The sequence below is a fragment of the Aethalodelphis obliquidens genome, unplaced genomic scaffold (genome assembly GCF_003676395.1).
Source record: "Aethalodelphis obliquidens isolate GAN/ISIS:26980383/991018 unplaced genomic scaffold, ASM367639v1 scaffold11, whole genome shotgun sequence".
Classification (NCBI taxonomy): Eukaryota; Metazoa; Chordata; class Mammalia; order Artiodactyla; family Delphinidae; genus Aethalodelphis; species Aethalodelphis obliquidens.
Window position 1 is genome coordinate 11,843,482 of NW_020837955.1, and position 20,109 is coordinate 11,863,590.

At 35.7% G+C, this 20,109-nt stretch overlaps 1 protein-coding gene across 1 annotated transcript in view; it reads left to right on the top strand.

Moving 5' to 3' along the window:
• KIF11 (kinesin family member 11) overlaps positions 1-20,109 on the top strand; it is a 48,071-nt gene that overhangs the window by 5,831 nt on the left and 22,131 nt on the right. Inside the window, exons 6-16 of the mRNA XM_027112056.1 lie at positions 88-212; positions 2,689-2,779; positions 3,328-3,570; positions 4,966-5,061; positions 8,581-8,669; positions 12,913-13,000; positions 13,751-13,939; positions 14,570-14,777; positions 15,994-16,166; positions 17,833-17,958; positions 19,654-19,812. Of these exons, the coding sequence (XP_026967857.1) occupies positions 88-212; positions 2,689-2,779; positions 3,328-3,570; positions 4,966-5,061; positions 8,581-8,669; positions 12,913-13,000; positions 13,751-13,939; positions 14,570-14,777; positions 15,994-16,166; positions 17,833-17,958; positions 19,654-19,812 (1,587 nt within the window). The remainder of the gene's footprint in view (positions 1-87; positions 213-2,688; positions 2,780-3,327; positions 3,571-4,965; positions 5,062-8,580; positions 8,670-12,912; positions 13,001-13,750; positions 13,940-14,569; positions 14,778-15,993; positions 16,167-17,832; positions 17,959-19,653; positions 19,813-20,109) is intronic.

Sequence of the window (20,109 nt, forward strand, 5' to 3'; positions counted from 1 at the left end):
TATATATATATATATATATATATATATATATATATATATATATATATTAAAACCAATCTAATGAATGCTTTTTTGATATTTTGTCAGAGGGGAGTGATAATCAAAGGTTTAGAAGAAATTACAGTACACAACAAGGATGAAGTCTATCAAATTTTGGAGAAGGGGGCAGCAAAAAGGACAACTGCAGCAACTTTGATGAATGCCTACTCTAGGTGAGAAAGCCATTGTTTCCCCCACCGCTCCATTTCCTTTTTAAGAAGAATTATGAACTTGGGGAATCACAGTGGGGTGAGTTAAGGTATGTGAGTCACATGTCTAGATTGTATGCTAGATTGCACGCCTTAGTAATTGGCTTGAGATTTATAGGGAGAGCACCAATGTTGGGAGAATGTTGAAAGGAGAACAAAGACAAGTTGAACTTGAGCAGAAGTATTAAGTCTTTTAAAGGAGACGATTTCTTTTCCCAAATGAAATTATACATGGGAGCCCAGATTAAAATGTGGTGGCTGTAGTTGATTTGGCAGTAGGATGCTCAGAGGCTAACCTCCTCAGCCTTAGGAAGGTTTGCCCTGAGCACTTTTCTGGAGCCTCTCAGTATACTGAGAACACAGTTTGAAAACCTCTGATTTGAGTAAGGATTAGAGGAAAATCAAATGACTTTATTTTATTTTTTTCCAGCTTTATTGAAGTATAAATGACAAAAATTTTATATATTTAGGTTGTGCAATGTGATTTTTTTTTTTTCTCCCAAATGGCTTCGTTTTAATGTAGGAAGACAAATGGTCACTAACACTGGCTTTTAAGAGGAGAAAGGGGCATATTTGATAGTAACCCCTTATAGGATGCATCCCAAACTCTCCAAATGCAGTTCACTAAGTCAGAGGTGATTTTTTTTCTGCTAGTCTTTGAAGGAAACATCAGAATGTAATTGAAAGAGCTATGGATTAGGAGTTAGATATTTGTGTTTAGTTCCAGTTCTGCAGTTAACTAAATATGTTACTTCAGGTAGTTAAACTTATCTGAATATCATTTTCCCTGAGCTACAAAATGACTTTTAGGGCTCTCATTTCTTTGCTCTCTTATAGTTGGACATTTCTACGATATGCCATAACGATTATAATTGCAACTCTGTAAAAATATGTATGCATTTAAAGAAAGAAGAAAAATAGCATAAGATGAAAGTAATTAAGATCATGGAATTATGTGTGCTATTAAAATTTTAATTAAATTTTCCTATAATAGCTTTCCATTTAAAAACTTAAGTTATAAACCAATCATAGAATGAAATTTCCATTTTCATTAAATGATTGGTTTATAACTTTAGAATTTGGAGGAATGAACTTAAGAAAATTTCTTTTCTCTGAATACTTATCTCTGAAATATAAAATTCCTATTATTCTGTAAATTTGAATAATTAAGGATTCCCTTTTCGTACATAGACTGGAATAAAGATCTCTTCTTATGAATGTATGTGATAAAGAGAAGGAAAACGTAATTCACTTTTCCAAACTCAGAGTTGACTTTTGTGTTTAATTGCATTAATTCCATAATCTTCAATTAGGAATGGGTAAATTATGGTAGGAGAATATGAGATGCATATTATAATTCAAATCTATAGTTTATATTTTTCCATGTGCCCTTCCTCCTTTCTGTTATATAAAATAATTCAAATAATTTTGTAAAAATGATACTTATTGTAAAATTTTCCAAGTAACGTGAAAAGTACAAATGAGGAAATTAAAAATTACCATATGCCAACCATCAATGACATTAACAAACATAATGTCATTTACCAAATGTCATTGATGCAGAAAGGAATGATGTCTTTGGTTGTTTGTATGATTTTGATATCTCTCAGATAAAAGTTGAATGTCAATATACAGCATAAGACAGACTTTGGAAAACTTTATAGTCTAGCAGTGATTACCTTGTAGTGTTTTGGTAAACACTGTTTACTAATTTCTGCTGTTCAGTGGAAGGAGCTACCTATCTCTGGTGACATTCTCAAAGCAGGGCAATGTACTTTTAGAACAATTGGCTTTGAAGGGGAGTAATCAGATGGCTTGCCTGGTGCTGTTTGAATTTATGGTAATGACATATTTCAAGTGGTTCTTTTTTAAAAAAAAATTTTATTTTTGGCTGCGTTGGGTCTTCATTGCTGTGCGCGGGCTTTTCTCTAGTTGCTGGGGGGGGGGCTACTCTTCGTTGCGGTGTGCGGGCTTATTGCAGCGGCTTCTCTTATTGCGGAGCACAGGCTCTAGGCGCGTGGGCTCAGTAGTTGTGGCTCTCGGGCTCTAGAGCGCAGGCTCAGTAGTTGTGGTGCACGGGCTTAGTTGCTCTGCAGCATGTGGAATCTTCCTGGACCAGGGCTCAAACCCGTGTCCCCTGCATTGGCAGGCGGATTCTTAACCACTGCGCCACCATGGAAGCCCCTCAAGTGGTTCTTATAAATAGAAAGATCGATTGCAAGCCTTCCCTTTTGGGATCTCCCCTGCGGGGGGCAGGTAGAAGAAAACAAAAACCTAGCATTCTATTCATCCACTGTCTTCCAAAATCTTATTGGTATCTTCTCTGATACTATCTTTTTCTACCCTGGTGGATTTAGATCTTTCTTTGCTGTTTTCAATATTTTATAGAAAGCAAATAATGTTTTGTATAATGACTGGGCAACTTGGTCTTGTTTTCTAGTCGTTCCCACTCAGTTTTCTCTGTTACCATACATATGAAAGAAACTACAACTGATGGAGAGGAGCTTGTTAAAATTGGAAAGTTGAACTTGGTAAGCATCAACATTAATAACCACTGTTTCATTCTTTCTGTTTTTTTTTTCTAGTTTTATTGAGGCATAATTGCCAAATAAAATTAAGTATTTAAAATGTACAGCGTGGCAGGATATCCTTTCTCATGGCTGAATAATATTCAAGTGTGTATGTGTGTATCACATCACATCTTCTTTATCTGTTCATTCATCAATGGGTACTAAGGCTGTTTCATACCTTGGTTATTGTGAATAATGCAATGAACGTGGGAGTGCTGATATTTCTTTGAGATAGTGATTTCATTTCCTTTGGATACATACCCAGAAGTGGGATTGCTAGGTCAGATGGTAGTTCTATTCCAATGTTTCATTCTTTATCACCTCATAAAGCAGCTTGAAGGTTTGTATTTATAGACAATATTTTTGTAGTCACTGGATTATTAGGTTTGTAGTGGATTGTTAATTATAGAAAAATTACTGGCTATTTATTTATGTACAATACGAGAATGAAAGTCTTGTATTCCAAAAGCCAATAGACTGAGAACTTACTTTTATTTTTTAAATTTAAGGTTGATCTTGCAGGAAGTGAAAACATTGGACGTTCTGGAGCAGTTGACAAGAGAGCTCGGGAAGCTGGAAATATCAATCAATCCTTGTTGACTTTGGGAAGGGTTATTACTGCTCTTGTAGAAAGAACACCTCATGTTCCTTATCGAGAATCTAAACTAACTAGAATCCTCCAGGACTCTCTTGGGGGACGTACAAAAACATCTATAATTGCAACAGTTTCTCCTGCATCTCTCAATCTTGAGGTAAGCTCTTTGAAAGGTATCCGGAAGTGTAGTAGCTATAATTCTTATTTAATATCACATATTTTTAAAGTTCATCAATTGGCTTCATTCATTCTATACTACAGTAAAAAGAATCTGAGCATTGCATGTGGACATGTAGAGGAGGACACCACTGGAAAAATTGTCTTTCTCCTTTCTGGCAATTTTTAATCTTAAAAAACTACTTACTGGGACTTCCTGGGCATGGTGGTTAAGAATCCGCCTGCCAATGCAGGGGACATGGGTTCGAGCCCTGGTCTGGGAAGATCCCATATGTCGCGGACCAACTAAGCCTATGTGCCACAACTACTGAGCCTGTGCTCTACAGCCTGTGAGCCACAACTACTGAGTCTGCGTGCCACAACTAATGAAGCCTGCGCACCCTAGAACCCGTGCCCCGCAACAAGGGCAGCCACCGCAATGAGAAGCTCACACACAGCAATGAAGAGTAACCCCCGCTTGCCGCAACTAGAGAAAGCCCGCACGCAGCAACAAAGACACAATGCAGCCAAAAATTTTAAAAAAATAAATAGTTACTTAAGAGGGGTGGGTAGGATGAATTGGGAGATTGGGATTGACATATATACACTACTGTGTATAAAATAGATAACTAATGAGAACCTACTGTATGGCACAGGGAACTCTACTCAGTGCTCTCTGGTGACCTAAATGGGAAGGAAATCCAAAAAAGTGGGGATATATGTATACATATAGCTGATTCACTTTGTTGTACAGTAGAAACTAACACAACTTTGTAAAGCAATTTTACCCCAATTAAAAAAAAAACCAAACTAGTTACTTAATTGCATTTTTCGACACAGTCTTCAAAGAAAATTGCTGTGGTCATTAGCAGTGGATGGTCTAATTGAGGACTTAGAAGTGGGTTAAGTGAATGCTGCTGTTTTAGAGGCTGCTTAGAGAGCACTGAAGATGGGGTTGGATGTGTGGGAACAGGTAGGAAAACCAAGAGAAACAACAAAGATGGTAAAATCTTATATTGGGTATGTGCTTTAAATGGAATTAGGAAAAGCTTTTATAAGGTCTCTAACTCCCCTTTCATTTAAAAAAATATCTTTATTGGGATATAATTCACATACCATAAAATTCACCCATTAAAAGTATATAATTCAGTGATTTTACTGTATTCACAGAGCTGTGCAACTATCACCAAAATCTAAGTCTAAACTTTTTTTTTAATTAATTAATTTTATTTATTTATTTTTGGCTGCGCTGGGTCTTCGTTGCTGGCACGCGGGCTTTCTCTAGTTGCGGTGAGCCAGGACTCCTCTTTGTTGCGGTGCGTGGGCTTCTCATTGCGGTGGCTTCTCTTGTTGAAAATTAGTATTTTCGGTAATTGGCCTTTTCTTTTCATCACAGGAAACTCTGAGTACATTGGAATATGCTCACAGAGCAAAGAACATACTCAATAAGCCTGAAGTTAACCAGAAACTCACCAAAAAAGCTCTGATTAAGGTATTTGTGAATTTTTGTGGAGTAATGTAATCTTGTTTGACAAATGTGAAAATGAGGAGCTGAAATAGATAATTGTTAAAAAAATTTATTAAATTGCCTATGGTAAGGCTTTTCATCTAATGATTTGAACTAAATACCGTATGTGTTAAAATGTTTTTTCTAATGCTAATATGTTGACTTTACCAGCTCTATCAAGTCAGCAAAATTTAAGTATATAATGGTGCTTCAAGGAAGTTTTAATTAGCAGTTCCCTAATGAATAAGCATCTTATTCATTAATGCAAGATATTGAGCATCTTCACATGTTTATTATGCATTTGTATATCTTTTATGTGAAATGTCTACTAAATCCTTCGCCCAATTTTTAATTGGGTTGTCTTTTTATTAAGTTGTAAAGAGTTGTTCATATCTTCTTGATACAAGCCCTTTATGAGATTATTTGTAAATATTTCCTCCCAGTCTGGCTTGTCTTTTCCTTTTCTTGGTAATAGTTTGTTTTTTTTTTAATTGAAGATTTTATTGAGGTAACTGTAGATTCACATGCAGTTGGAAGAAATAATACAGAGAGATCCTTTGTACATTTTATCAAACAATATAGTAAAAAATCACCATAGGGATATTGACATTAATAACAACTCACTGATCTCATTCCCCAATTTTCCTTGTATTCACGTGTGTGTGTTTAGTTAATGCTATACAATTTTGTCACATGTGTAGGTTCATGGAGCCACCACCACAGTCAAGATACTGAACAGTTCCGTCATAATAAGGATTCCTCATTGGCCTTTTATAATCTTTTCCTTCCCACTTTCACCTCCCCTCGCTAATCTCTGCTATCCACTATCTGTACTCTATTTCTAAACCGTTGCCATTTCAAAAGTGTTATTGAATGGAATCATATAGTATGCAAACTTTTGGGATTGCCTTTTTTTCACTCAGCATAATTCCCTGGAGGTTCACCTGACTTGTGCATATCAATAGATTTTCCTTTTTAGTGCTGAGGAATATTCCATGGTATGTGTATACCATACATACAGTTTGTTGTCAGATTCACCTGTTGAGAGACATATGGGCTGATTTCAATTTTTCACAATTATAAATAAAACTGCTTTGATCATTTGTTTACAGTAATTTGTGTACACATAAATTTTCATTTTTCTGGGATGATTGCCCAAGAGTATAATTGTTGTGTTGTATGGTAATTGAATGATAAGTTTTTAAGGAACTGCCAAGCTGTTTTCCAGAGCGGCTATACCATTTTACATTCCCACTAGCAATGTATGAGTCATCTAGTTTCTCCACATCCTTACCAGCATTTGGTGTTGTAACTATTTTTTATTTTAATCATTCTGATGAGTATGATAGGTAGTAAATAATATCTCACTGTGGTTTTAACTTACATTTCTGTACTGGCTAATGATGTTGAATGTCTTTTCATGTCCTTATTTGCTGTTTGTTACCCTCTTTGGTAAAATGTCTGTTCATGTTTTTAGGCCCATTTTCTAATTGGATTATTTGTTGTGGTGGTGGTGGTTTGAAAGTTTTTAATATATTCTACATACTAGTCCTTTGTCACAAACATGGTTTGCAATTATTATCCCCCAGGCTGTACTTTTCTTCTCATCCTCTTCTTACGGGCTTTTGCAGAGCAAGTGTTTATAATTTCGATGTGGTCTAACTTGTCAATTTTTTTCTTTTATGCATTGTGTTTTTGGTGTCAATTGCAAGAACTCTTTGCCTACCTCTAGATCCTGAAGATTTTTTCCTTTTTTTTTTTTTAAATGAAGGTTTTGTATTTCTACATCTCACATTTAATTTCATGATCCATTTTGAGTTGATTTTTGTATAAGGCATAAGACTTAGATCAAGGTACATTTTTTTCACCTGTGGGGTGTCTGGATGGCTTTAGCATTCTTTGTTGAAAAAGTTATGTTTTCTCCATTAAACTGATTTTGCACCATTGTGAAAAATCAGTTGGGTATATTTGTGTGGGCACATGTCTGGGCTTTCTATTCTGTTCCATTGATTTATGTCTGTCCGTCCACTAATATACAGTTTTAATTACTGTAGCTTTTTAAAAAAGATTTTTATTGGAGTATAGTTGATTTACAATGTTGTGTTAATTTCAGGTGTACAGCAGTGTAATACCTCTTGGAATCAGTCTAAAGGAAGTTTATTTGAGAAAACCTCTTTTTTCATAAAGAGCCTCAAAATTGTCAGGACCTGAGGAAAACTACAATGATTTTATATTCATTGTTATAAAAATGCCAGGCTCTTTTATAAGCATTAATTTTATTTAGACACTTGAATTTTTGAACCCTGATGTTATTATTAAATCTAAAATATTTAACAGTAATTCTTTAAGATGATAAAATATTCGGTCATTTTAAAAATTTCAATTGTTTCAGTGTATATTTTTAATAGTTTGTTTTAGGATCTAATTAAGATTTACCCTTTGCAACTTTTTGATCTATCTTTAGGTTTCAATACATTGGTTCTTCTTCCATCTACTTTCCCTCATATAATGTATTTGTGGAAGTATCTGTATTATTGTCCTGTAGAAGTTTCCTGTACTATCTTGACATGTTCTATTCTTCATATTTTCTATAAATTGGTAGTTGGATTTTGAGGCTTGATAGATTCAGGTTTTATTTATTTATATATTTTTGGCCAAACTAGTTCATAGGTGGTGGTATGTTCTCCCACTAGGAAGCACAGAATGTGGTTCTTTCTCTTTTTGAGGGGAATTGATTATATTCAAGTGACTTGATCCATTAGTTCTTTAACGATTGCAAAATGATAATTTTCTAATTCAATTATTCTTTCTTAGTTGATTGCTGGACTACCTCTATAAAGAGGAACTTTCCCTCAGCTACCCAAGGGTATAATTCTTATAGGAAAGGCAGGACAAATGCTTGATTCATTTCCTTTGACAGTTTTGAGAGTAATGAGTTGGTTTCCCAGCTTTCTTAATATCATTATAAACTCATGGACTTAAAATATTTGTGCTTACCAATTGTAGTTATACTAACTACAATTGTAGTTATAATATCCTCACTGATGTTCAAACTGTCCCGTCTTTGGTCAGTGGGTACCTCTTAAGTGGGTTCTTGAGTCCTTTTCACTAGCCTAGGCTTCTTTGGCTTTCTTCCTATTTTGTTTGACAAGATGTTGTAGGTTCATCCTGAATGTTTCTTGCCCCAGTCCTAGAGTCAGACGCTTCTCTAAGAAATCCTGGTTCCTTTTAATGTGAGATGCTATTTAGAGACCAACCTGGGTACTGGAGGTTGTGTTTTTTCTTCAGAAGCCTGTATTTTTATAATGAGTGCATTTAAAGGAGTTTTGGAAACTGTTGAAACACTTTATTCTAAACAGATTAATATTGAATGAAAAGTATGGTTATGACTTTTTATCATACATTTTTATGCTTTAAAAAACATAGGAGGGCTAACTTTGTTTTATTTATTGCATATTTCCCCAAACTGAAGTGTTACATTGACATGACATTCTTCTTGCATAGGAGTATACAGAAGAGATAGAGCGTCTGAAACGAGATCTTGCTGCAGCCCGTGAAAAAAATGGAGTGTACATTTCTGAAGAAAATTTCAGGTAAGCCCTTGGCTATGGGAATTAATTTCTAAGAGTAAGCATTTTCTGGTAATAGGCTGTTTGAAGTGCCTTCTATAGATGCTTCTTTTCATTTTGACATTAACAAGTAGTTATGAAACAGTTTAAAACTCTTTTTATGTAACTTTATTTTTAGATAATGATAGATTCATATGAAGTTGTAAGAAGAGTACAGAGGTCCTATGTATTTTTCACCCAGTTTCCCACATCTTAAGTAACTGTTTGTACAGTATCAAAACTGGGAAATTGACACTAGTACAATGTGTGTGTATAATTCTACCTCATTTTATCGCATTTGTAGATTTGCTATAGTTCTACAGTTAAGATGCAGATTTATCCTATCATTACAAACATCTTGCTCTTGCTACCCCTCTGTAGTCATATTCATTAACCCTTCTTCCCCAATGATCCCTAACCCCTGGCAACCACTAATCTGTTCACTTTTTTTTTTTTAATATTTATTTATTTATTTGGCTGCGTCGGGTCTTTGTTGCGGCATGCAGGATCTTAGTTGTGGCACATGGGCTTCTCTCTAGTTGTGGCACACAGGCTCAGTAGTTGTGGCATGCGGGCTTAGTTGCCCCGCAGCATGTGGGATCTTAGTTCCCTGACCAGGGCTCGAACCCGCATCCCCTGCATTGAAAGGCGGATTCTTAACCACTGGACCAACAGGGAAGTCCCTCTGTTCACTTTTTAACCCTGGAGTAGTTTGCTTCAAGGAAAGTTTCTACTGAAGCTTTATGTAGAAACAACAATAATAACAGAGGCAGAAGGCAAGTGGGATGCTAAGGATTATAACTTGAAAATTCCTGAATGCGTTTATCCTTGATACTAAGGAGGGTGACTTTCACAGGGCATTTTTGATAATAACCAAAAGCATTTTAATATAACCTTTTACTCTTTTATAGATGTTATATTACATGATCATTCTAATGGTATATAAATCATTTAATAAACTCATTTTTTCCATTTATTTTCAATTACCATAATGTACTATATCCTCCTGATTGTTGTTCATATGTTAGTTTTACAAATGCTCAAATTTATATTGTGTATTATAGGGTATTAAACAATAATTCTCCTTTCATTCTTCCTATGTGACTTTAGTTTTGTTTGTTCCTTTCATGGCCCATACCCAGTTGGCAAAAACATTTTTACAAAAATCTTTTGTAAATTTGCACTTAATTCTTAAACTTGATATTTTAAAATGTTTTCTTTTTTCTGTTTCTCTGGTTTTCAGATATACTCCTCTACCATACACACTAGTGCTGCATTATTTTTTTTCAAGTGTTCACTTTACAGGTGTCCCTATTTCTATCATTTTAATATTTTTTATATGTTATATCTTATTCAATAAAAACATTTTATATTTTAAGTTTGGTATCAGAATGCTAGAAAACCCAACTTAAACTGACTTAAAACAGCAAGGATATTTAGTCCAGTAACTCAAGGATCCTGTTTCCTGTCCTGAGTGGTAACTTTCTTCTAGGGCTAGCTGTTCATCAGGGAAGATGGTCAGCAGCAGAACAGCTACCTTCTCTCATTCATGTCTCATGTGGATGAGAAGCTGCCTGTCCTTTGACCATCAAAACTGGCCAGGGGAACATCACTTGTTGATTAGTTTAGTCCTCAGTTATGTCCTTGTATGAACCAATACAAAGGCAAAGGAGTTGAATTTCCCTGATTGTCTTGAGCCAGTCAGGCTTATTCCCTGGATTTAGGGATGGATTAGGCCCCCACCCACCCCTTATACAGGTTGGCTGCTGTGCATTCAGGGGAGAGTAATTCCCCAGAGGAAATCTGGATGCTGGAAATAGGTGCTTAGTAGGCAACTAGTGGATATCTACAAGTGGTTTTGTCTCTTGATTTGCTAATATGGTATCTTTTGCTGTTAGTAGTCAAACATCGGACACCGCAGACTTAATTTTCTTATCTTCTGTTAATCTCTTTGATGTAGTTTAGATTAAGAAATAACTTTAGTTTGTCCATCCCATTATTTTTTTTTTTTTTTTAAATTTCATTTATTTATTTATTTTTGGCTGTGCTGGATCTTCTTTTCTGTGCGTGGGCTTTCTCTAGTTGCGGCGAGCGGGGGCCACTCTTCATCACGGTGCGCGGGCCTCTCACTGCCGCGGCCTCTCTTGTTGCGGAGCACAAGCTCCAGACGCGCAGGCTCAGTAGTTGTGGCTCACAGGCCCAGCTGCTCCACAGCATGTGGGATCTTCCCGGACCGGGGCACGAACCCGTGTCCCCTGCATTGGCAGGCAGACTCTCAACCACTGCGCCACCAGGGAAACCCCATCCCATTATTTTAAGGACAGTGTTTACTCATAATAGGCATGAGGCATGATCTGAAATAAAGTTAATTCTGAAAAAGCTCTTAGAATTATTATACCATAAGTCAGAGAAAGATCACAAAAGCTGCAGCCAACATTTAAACATTTATCCCAAGTTTAATAGACCTTTTAAAACTATACCAAAACTATATCATTCCCTCCAGCCTCTGCCCACTCAGCTGGCCTGCCATAGCCAGCCAGCACATACTGTCTGCACAGGGGATGTGCCTATACAAGGCCATCCATGCCTTTAAGCCTGGGAGAGGTAGTATACTAATTTGAAAAGATATATGTTCCCATATGTTCATTGCAGCACCATTTATAATAGTTAAGATGTGGGAACCAACCTAAGTGTCCATTGACAGATGAATAAAGAAGGTGTGATACATAAATAATGAAATACTACACAGCGATGAAAAAGAATGAAATCTTGCCATTAATGTCAACATGGATAGATCTAGAGGGTATTATGCTAAGTGAAATGAGTCAGATACAAACAAATTTATGATTTCATTTATATGTTGAACCTAAAAAAACCAAACAAATGAACAAACGTAATAAAACAGAAACAGACTCATAGATACAGAGGACAAATTGGTGGTTCCTAGTGAGGAGGGTGGTGAGGGAGTGGGCAAAAGAGGTGAAGGGGATTAAGGGGTACAAAATTCCAGTTATATAAGTCAGTCACAGGGATGTAATGTAAAGCATAGGGAATATAGTCAATAATATTGTAATAATTTTATATGATGACAGATGGTAACTAGACTTATTGTGGTGACCATTTTGTGATGTATAAAAATATCAAATCACTATGTTGTACACTTGAAACTAATATAATATTGTAAGTCAATAATACTTCAATTAAAAATTATTTATCAAAACTATATAATTCATTAAATAACAATGTTGCATCCCTCTTGTATATTCAGTATAGGAAAAGCATTTCAAATATCCCATTCTACTTTAAAGAGCTATTTCCAATAAAGAACTAATATAGTTATCAAAAGACTGTTAGAATTAACTCTCCTCTTATACTTCAGTTCTGTCTTTTCCTTTAATTAACAATATCTCTAGCTAATAATTTGAGGAAATCTACATTCTTAAAATTCTTTGCCATTTAAGCACAGTGTGGAATAGAAAATGATTGGTAGTTATGAGGGAACTAGAAGAAGGCAAAAGATAGCACTGACTTCTGAAACTTGCTAATGCTCAAAAAATCAGAGAGCCCCGTTAAAGCAGACCAGAATTGTCTGGTCCAAAATGTCAGTAGTGCTAAGGCTGAGGAACTGTGCTTTAGAGAATAATCGTTTATCTCATGAGGACTTTTGTGGTGGTGTGACAGTGGTATGTGACAGTGGGGTGTGTATTGGGGTATGGGTGCTGGGAGCAGGGGAGTGTAATTGCTCTATATACATACTTTAGTTTCCCAGGTTTTCGCCCCTTATCTCACCCCTTCCTCCTGTGACACTTGATGCCTTCACATCACAAGCCTCTCCTGGATTCTGTGTGTCTTGTTTATACTTCATATTCCTGATTCCTGATAGACACCTAGCTGTATGTACCACCTCTACTTTTTTTATGTGGGTTATAATCTTCTGTCATCTTTGTAGCTTCTCAAATTATATATACACACATGTTTTTTCCCCCTCATAGGTAGGGATTCTCAGTTTCAAAATGGAGAAAACAAGAAAAAGTCTATTTATAAACCAAGGACAAAGAATACATTTGTTTTCTGCACTTAGTATCTATCTCTTGACACTTAGGCATCATTGTCATGATAGTGATAAATGGTAGAGATTATATGTAACTGCCTCAATTGTGTTAGAATAAATTTTATAAGAATTAGGAAAAAATATTAACTGTCAAACTCCTTTTAAATTTTATTTTAGAGCCATGAGTGGAAAACTAACTGTTCAAGAAGAACAAATTGTAGAATTGCTTGAAAAAATTGCTGCTGTTGAGGAAGAGCTAAGTAGGGTAAGCATTCAAAACTGTATCGAATGTCATGCAAAAAGCAAATATTAAAGGACAATTTCAGAAGGTGAGGGACCTGATATTTTTTCTTTAAGATTTTTTTTCTTGCTGACCTTTAAACTAAAAGTAAGTTGTATCACAATATTTTTACTATCATCAATGATAATGAAGAAGCTGACTATTTTGACACTTATATTAATGCAACATTTTAAGAAATTAACTGAATTGTACAATTTAATGTTAAAGCTAAATAGTGAATGCTGAGACATTTTCATCAACATGTTTATCAGCTGAGGAAATGCAGATGTTGGGAGAAACCAGATGTTAAATAACTAAGGTAGAAAGACCTGACCCTTCAGTGCCACCCTCACACTGGCAGTGTTGGAAGGAATCTGAAGAATTAACACCACTCCATTAGACCTATTACTTGTTTTTTGTTTGTTTGTTTGTTGCATGGCTTGTGGGATCTTAGTTCCCTAACCAGGGATCAAACCTGTGCCCCCTGCACTGGAAGCGCAGAGTCCTAACCACTGGACCGCCAGGGAACTACCCTGTTACTTGTTTTTAATGAATTTATAGGAAGAAACCAGATGCCATATAAAATGTTCTAACCTACCTGGTAACTTGTTACAACTTTTACATGGAAATAATTTGTTTGGTTCTTCTAATATTATATTACGAACTAGCCAGGTATCTCAACAACCAGTTCTGCGTTTTTTAATTCTTAAAAAAAAAATGTTTAATGTGTTATAGGTTACAGAATTGTTTATGGATAATAAAAATGAACTTGACCAGTGTAAATCTGACCTGCAAAATAAGACACAGGAACTTGAAACCACTCAAAGACATTTACAAGAAACGAAATTACAGCTTGTTGAAGAAGAATATTTCACGTCAGCTTTGGAAAGTACTGAGGAGAAACTTCATGATACTGCCAGCAGGGTTTGTCCTTTGTTTTAATTTGTACTTGCATTAAAGAAATTAAAGAATGGGTAGGAGTAACTCTTAGCTTAAGCGTTAATTGTGAAATTCTATTTATTCACCCCAAATGATACTTCCATCCATTTAAGAAACATTATGTTACTATTTCGTCTAAATTTTCTTCACTAGAGATGCTAATTTAAGAAAAAACTATTCCTAAAGTTTTGAAAATAGAACATGACTTTAATATACTTTGTGGATGTTTAGAATAATGGTGTTGTAATGCTTTACCTGTGGTCATGGTTGAGATTAATCAGTCTTCAAGAATTTAGTATCTTCTAATGAGTACTCAATTTTTTATTAGGTGTACTTTTCCTAGGAATTAGTAACATATAATGGGGGAAAAAATTTGTGAGGGAGCATAATTACTAAAATAGATTGGCAAAATCAGTTTTCCTTGTCTAGATGGCTAGGGGAGGGGAAATAAACATTCCTGGATAAATTAGCATAAGTTTAAAATTTTCTTCTGATACAATATATAAAATTTACTAGTTCTTATCAGGAAAAATCCTTATGAAGCACAGATATTTTCATTAGACTGCTTTTGTCATATCCATCTTATCAACACTTATTTTTAAAAATCATATATAGTTGCTTAACACAGTTGAAGAAACTACAAAAGATGTATCTGGTCTCCATTCTAAACTGGATCGTAAGAAGGCAGTTGATCAGCACAATGCAGAAGCTCAGGATATTTTTGGCAAAAACCTGAATAGTCTGTTTGATAGTATGGAAGAATTAATTAAGGATGGCAGCACAAAACAAAAGGCCATGCTAGAAGTTCATAAAACCTTGTTTGGTAAGTTCAGGCATTTCTAATTCTAATCTTTGTGTGTTTAGTGTGAGACTAATTTCAAAACTGATAATTAAATATCATAAAAACCCAGGTGACAGTGTCAGTAGTCCCCTCCAATGCACACTATCTATTCAGACTAGGGATTAATGCCTTTGAATTAAAACAAATGTTAGTTGAGTTTTTTCTATAAAACTCATTACATACCTTGTTACATATCTTGGGTTTCCTTATTGAAATTTTCTGTGCATAAACATTCTCCAACTTTTTTTTTCTTTTGAGAATGTGTATTTTGAATGTTTGCTATATTGTCAGAATATATGGGTATTATTTTTAACCATAACCATTGTTGTTATCTTCATTTAGGAAAGTAAGTATCCATTAGTTTATTATTATTTTAAATTTATGTATGTATGTATGTATGTATGGCTACGTTGGGTCTTCATTGCTGAGCACAGGCTTTCTCTAGTTGCGGCGAGCCGGGGCTACTCTTCATTGCTGTGTGCGGGCTTCTCATTGCGATGGCTTTTCTTATTGCGGAGCACAGGCTCTAGGCTCCTGGGCTTCAGTAGTTGTGGCACACGGGCTCAGTAGTTGTGGCTCGCGGGCTCTAGAGTGCAGGCTCAGTAGTTGTGGTGCACAGGCTGAGTTGCTCCCTGGCATGTGGGATCTTCCCAGACCAGGGCTCGAACCTGTGTTCCCTGCATTAGCAGGCGGATTCTTAACCACTGCGCCACCAGGGAAGTCCCCCATTTGTTTATTATTAAAGTATTGTCTTCACTATAGAAAAGTTGGAAGATGCAGAAATGTAAAAAATTGTAAAAATCACCTAGATCTAGTCACTCTAAGCTAACCACTAAAAATTTTGTTTATTGATTTCTAGTTTCTCTTCTTTAACCTCTTTTATCTGCAGAAATACTGTGTATTACCTTCAATTAGAGATTAGTTTTTAGAATATTCTAACTCTTGATTTACACTGAGTTACAGTTTTGGGTCTGATACATCTACAGATGTGCCAAGTGCTTACTGAGTACTGCAGGAACGTATTTAATTTATATTTACAATAATTCCATGCTTATGTAGTGAGCCAATTATTTTAAGCTTATTTGTTATTACAAATTTCCACAACAAGGATATAATTATTCCAACCTCTTTGAAGGTTGTATTTGTATTTAAATATATTTATTGCCGAGTTTAAATCTTCTTTTTTTTTTTGGTATAGGTAACCTGCTGTCTTCCAGTGTCTCTGCATTAGACACGATTACTACAACAGCACTTGGATCTCTCACATCTATTCCAGAAAATGTGTCTACACTTGTTTCTCAGATTTCTAATATGATATTAAAAGAACAATCATTAGCAGCAGAAAGTAAAACTGTACTTCAGAAATTGATTGTTAGTAAATCTCTTATTTTTGAAGGGTTACATTTGATAAGTCTTCAAAACCAATGTTAACGGCTATTCTTTCATCTTAAGCTTTACTAGACACAATGGTAAACATATCACTTTAAGAGAGTAGGTTTATATTTTTAAAGGCAAATCTCTTCACTGTTTTTTTCTCCCAGAAAGATTAATTTCCAAACGTATATATATAACTTTTGAAACTTCTTTCACTTACGTCCTGTAACATAAAGAGTAGGAGTTAGTAAGCCTTTTAACAACTAGAAATAGTAGGTTTAGCTTCACGTGAATTCAAGGGACCCATGACTTGTTAGCTGGCTCAGAAATTGGTCATTCATCTTTTCCTCAAGGGTCCTGGAATAGTCATGCTAATGTTACTCTGACCCAACCAGGAGATATTAGGTAGTTAATTTTAAAACTACAGAAATTCAGAAAAATGTGCAAGAAAAATGACTTACAGAATTTGGAGAACGTATATAAAATTTGTGGGGTCAGATATGTGTGATCAAGCCCTTCTGGCCTTTAACTGTGAGGCTGTTTTTCATAATTCTATAGAAGCCAGCCATCTAATTACACAATGTTGTTTACCTTTTCCATACTTGATTTGTATATACCCTTTATTTTGTAATTGTATCATTTGTCTAGGAAGTTCTTAGCCATCTCACTTTTTTTTCTTTGTACAGGCTCGCTGCCTCCCTTTTTGAGTTTAACGATATTTGTTGAACATTTTCCAAGTTCAAATGCTCACTGACACTGCCTAAATTCAGTGCTTATGACATTTGGTAGATTTCTTCAGTCACCCAAATTTAACAAAGTTAAAAGCTACTCTGTTGGTACTAACTTTTTGGAAATTGATTCATTTGCTAAATGGTAGTCTGTATTTATTGATGACTTCCTATCAAGCTATAAGCAAGCTTGAGTCTGAAGAGATGATTGCTGCTCCCACAGAATGAGTTGAAATTAGTATGCTCGCTCTTCTTTCAAAAGAAAACCAGTACCCTTTGAAGTATTTACTAATTATTTCTGTTATAGTTCCTCATGCTTGCCCTAGTAAAAGGAGCTTCGTTCTGAATTCTTTTCTTCTTTTTATAAAAATTCCCAATCTACAGTACTTTCTCAATTTTTTTATGTAACTTGACAAGAACAAGAACCTTGACAAGTTCTTCTGATACAATAGGATACAACTCGCCAGGTCTTCAAATTTAAATACCTCCAGCCCAAAGCCTACTTTTGAAGACTGTTTGGTTTCAGCATTTTTGACTTAGTAATCTAAACTTGTTTGAAATTTATTTCGTTAAAATATAGTTGTAGGTGTTTTTTTTTTGCTTCCTTTGTTTGCAATGCTGAAATCTTATCAAATGACTGTCACTTTCCCCTCATCTGAATTCTTGACTTCTGTTGCAGTAGACTGTTAAAAATCTATTGTACATCAAGCAACAATTTTTGTAATTACTGTATGCAGGATTAAGTGATTTATGATGAATATAAACTCTAGTAATAAATAGGCTCTGTAGGATATACAGAATAGAGAATGGATACTTAGGATTTTAATATGCATGTTTAGTTAACACAGTATTTAAGATATTATGATTTAACCAGCCAGACTTATGGAAGTGAAAATATTCTTTTTAAAGAGTTGTTTGTTTATTTTCAAAACCAGAATGTACTTAAGAGTGACCTCCTCAGTTCACTGGAAACAGTTTTATCACCCACTGTGATATCTATACTGGAAATCAATAGTCAACTAAAGCATATTTTCAAGACTTCATTGATACTGGCTAATAAGGTAACAAATATTCTTATTATCTCAAATTGTTGTTTAAGAAAGAAACTCTGTCTGTGGCCACATCTAGAGAGATGTCCACATGCAAAACCCATGGGTTGTGAGAAGGAATCTGGAAGAGGGAGGAGATAGGATGCTCTCTGCCATTGATGCGGTCAGCAGAATCATGGCAAAGAAAAATGAGAGGGAATGATCTTCAAGATAAATATTTAACTTCACATAGTAACATATATAGCAGTCTATCATATGGTGGGTGAGGAAGATATACATATGAACGTATACCCATATATGTATGCATAAATACCTCAACATGGATAATAAAAAACCTCTGAAAGTGTTTAGAAACGGTAACAATCATCTATCAGAGGTGGGAGTGGGACTGGGTGGGGTTCTAGGGGCTGAAGGGGAAAGGGACTATTCTCTGCATACTGTTTTCTACCTTTTCTATTTTGTATGTATTCAAAAAAATAAAAATAAATAAATAAATGAATTTAAAACATTTTTAACTTAAGAAAAGAAATTAATTTTTTTTAGCATCTTTATTGGAGTATAATTGCTTTACAATGGTGTGTTAGTCTCTGCTATATAACAAAGTGTATCAGCTATACGTATACATATATCCCCATATCTCCTCCCTCTTGTGTCTCCCTCCCACCCTCCCTATCCCACCCCTCTAGGTGGACACAAAGCACCAAGCTGATCTCCCTGTGCTATGTGGTTGCTTCCCGCTAGCTATCTCTTTACATTTGGTAGTGTATATATGTCCATGCCACTCTCTCACTTCGTCCCAGCTTACCCTTCCCCCTCCCCATGTCCTCAAGTCCATTCTCTATGTCTGCGTCTTTATTCCTGTCCTGCCCCTAGGTCCTTCAGAACCATTTTTTTTCTTTTTTTTTAGATTCCATATATATGTGTTAGCATATGGTATTTGTTTTTCTCTTTCTGACTTACTTCACTCTGTATGACAGACTCCAGGTCCATCCACCTCACTACAAATAACTCAATTTCGTTTCTTTTTATGACTGAGTAATATTCCATTGTATATATGTGCCACATCTTTATCCATTCATCTGTCGTATTTCCCATTGGTTTTGGTGTCTGCCCCCAGTGGCTAAGATTGGTTCAGTGGGTTGTGTAGGCTTCCTGGTGGAGGGGACTGGTGCCTGTGTTCTGGTGGATGAGGCTGGATCTTGTCTTTCTGGTGGGTAGGACCACGTTTGGTGGTGTGTTTTGGGGTGTTTGTGACCTTATTATGATTTTAGGCAGCCTCTCTGCTAATGGGTGGGGTTGTGTTCCTGTCTTGCTAGTTGTTTGACATAGGGAGTCCAGCACTGTAGCTTGCTGGTCGTTGAGTGGACCTGGGTCTTTCTTAGCGTTGAGATGGAGATCTCTGGGAGAGCTTTCGCCATTTGGTATTACGTGGAGCCGGGAGGTCTCTGGTGGACCAATGTCCTGAACTTGGCTCTCCCACCTCAGAGGCACAGGCCTGACACCCAGCCGGAGCACCAAGACCCTGTCAGCCGCACAACTTTTGGGAAGTCTGAGGTCTTGTGCCAGGGTTCATTAGGTGTTTTGTAGGAGTTGTTCCACACGTAGATGTATTTCTGATGTATTTGTGGGGAGGAAGGTGATCTCCACATCTTACTCCTCCGCCATCTGGAAGGTCTCCACGAAATTAATTTTTTTTTTTCTTCAAAGATAGAAGATCAGAAGAAGGAAATGGATGGCTTTCTCAGTACACTGTGTAACAATCTACATGAACTAAAAGAAGATACAATTTCTTCCTTGGCTGAAACACAGAAGCTTTGTGAAAACTTAACTGAAGACCTGAAGACAATAAAGAAAATCCATTCACAGGTATCTTATTTAGGTGATTTAAGGAGCGTAAAAAGAAAGTATTATGATCTTTAACCTGATAATCCCTGTTACAGACTCAAAGCTATATAACTAAATTAGAATCCTGAAAATACCATAGCCACTTTTGCTTACAACAGTAATTAATGTGAAATAATTGAGAGTATTTCTCTTGATCAGTTAATATTTGATGATTTGCTACATGTAGAGCCCTATGCTAAAGCACAATAAAACGTAATAGTCCTTTCCTCACATCAAGAAGAAAGATGAACTGCAGAAATATACCATCAGGAGTACAGT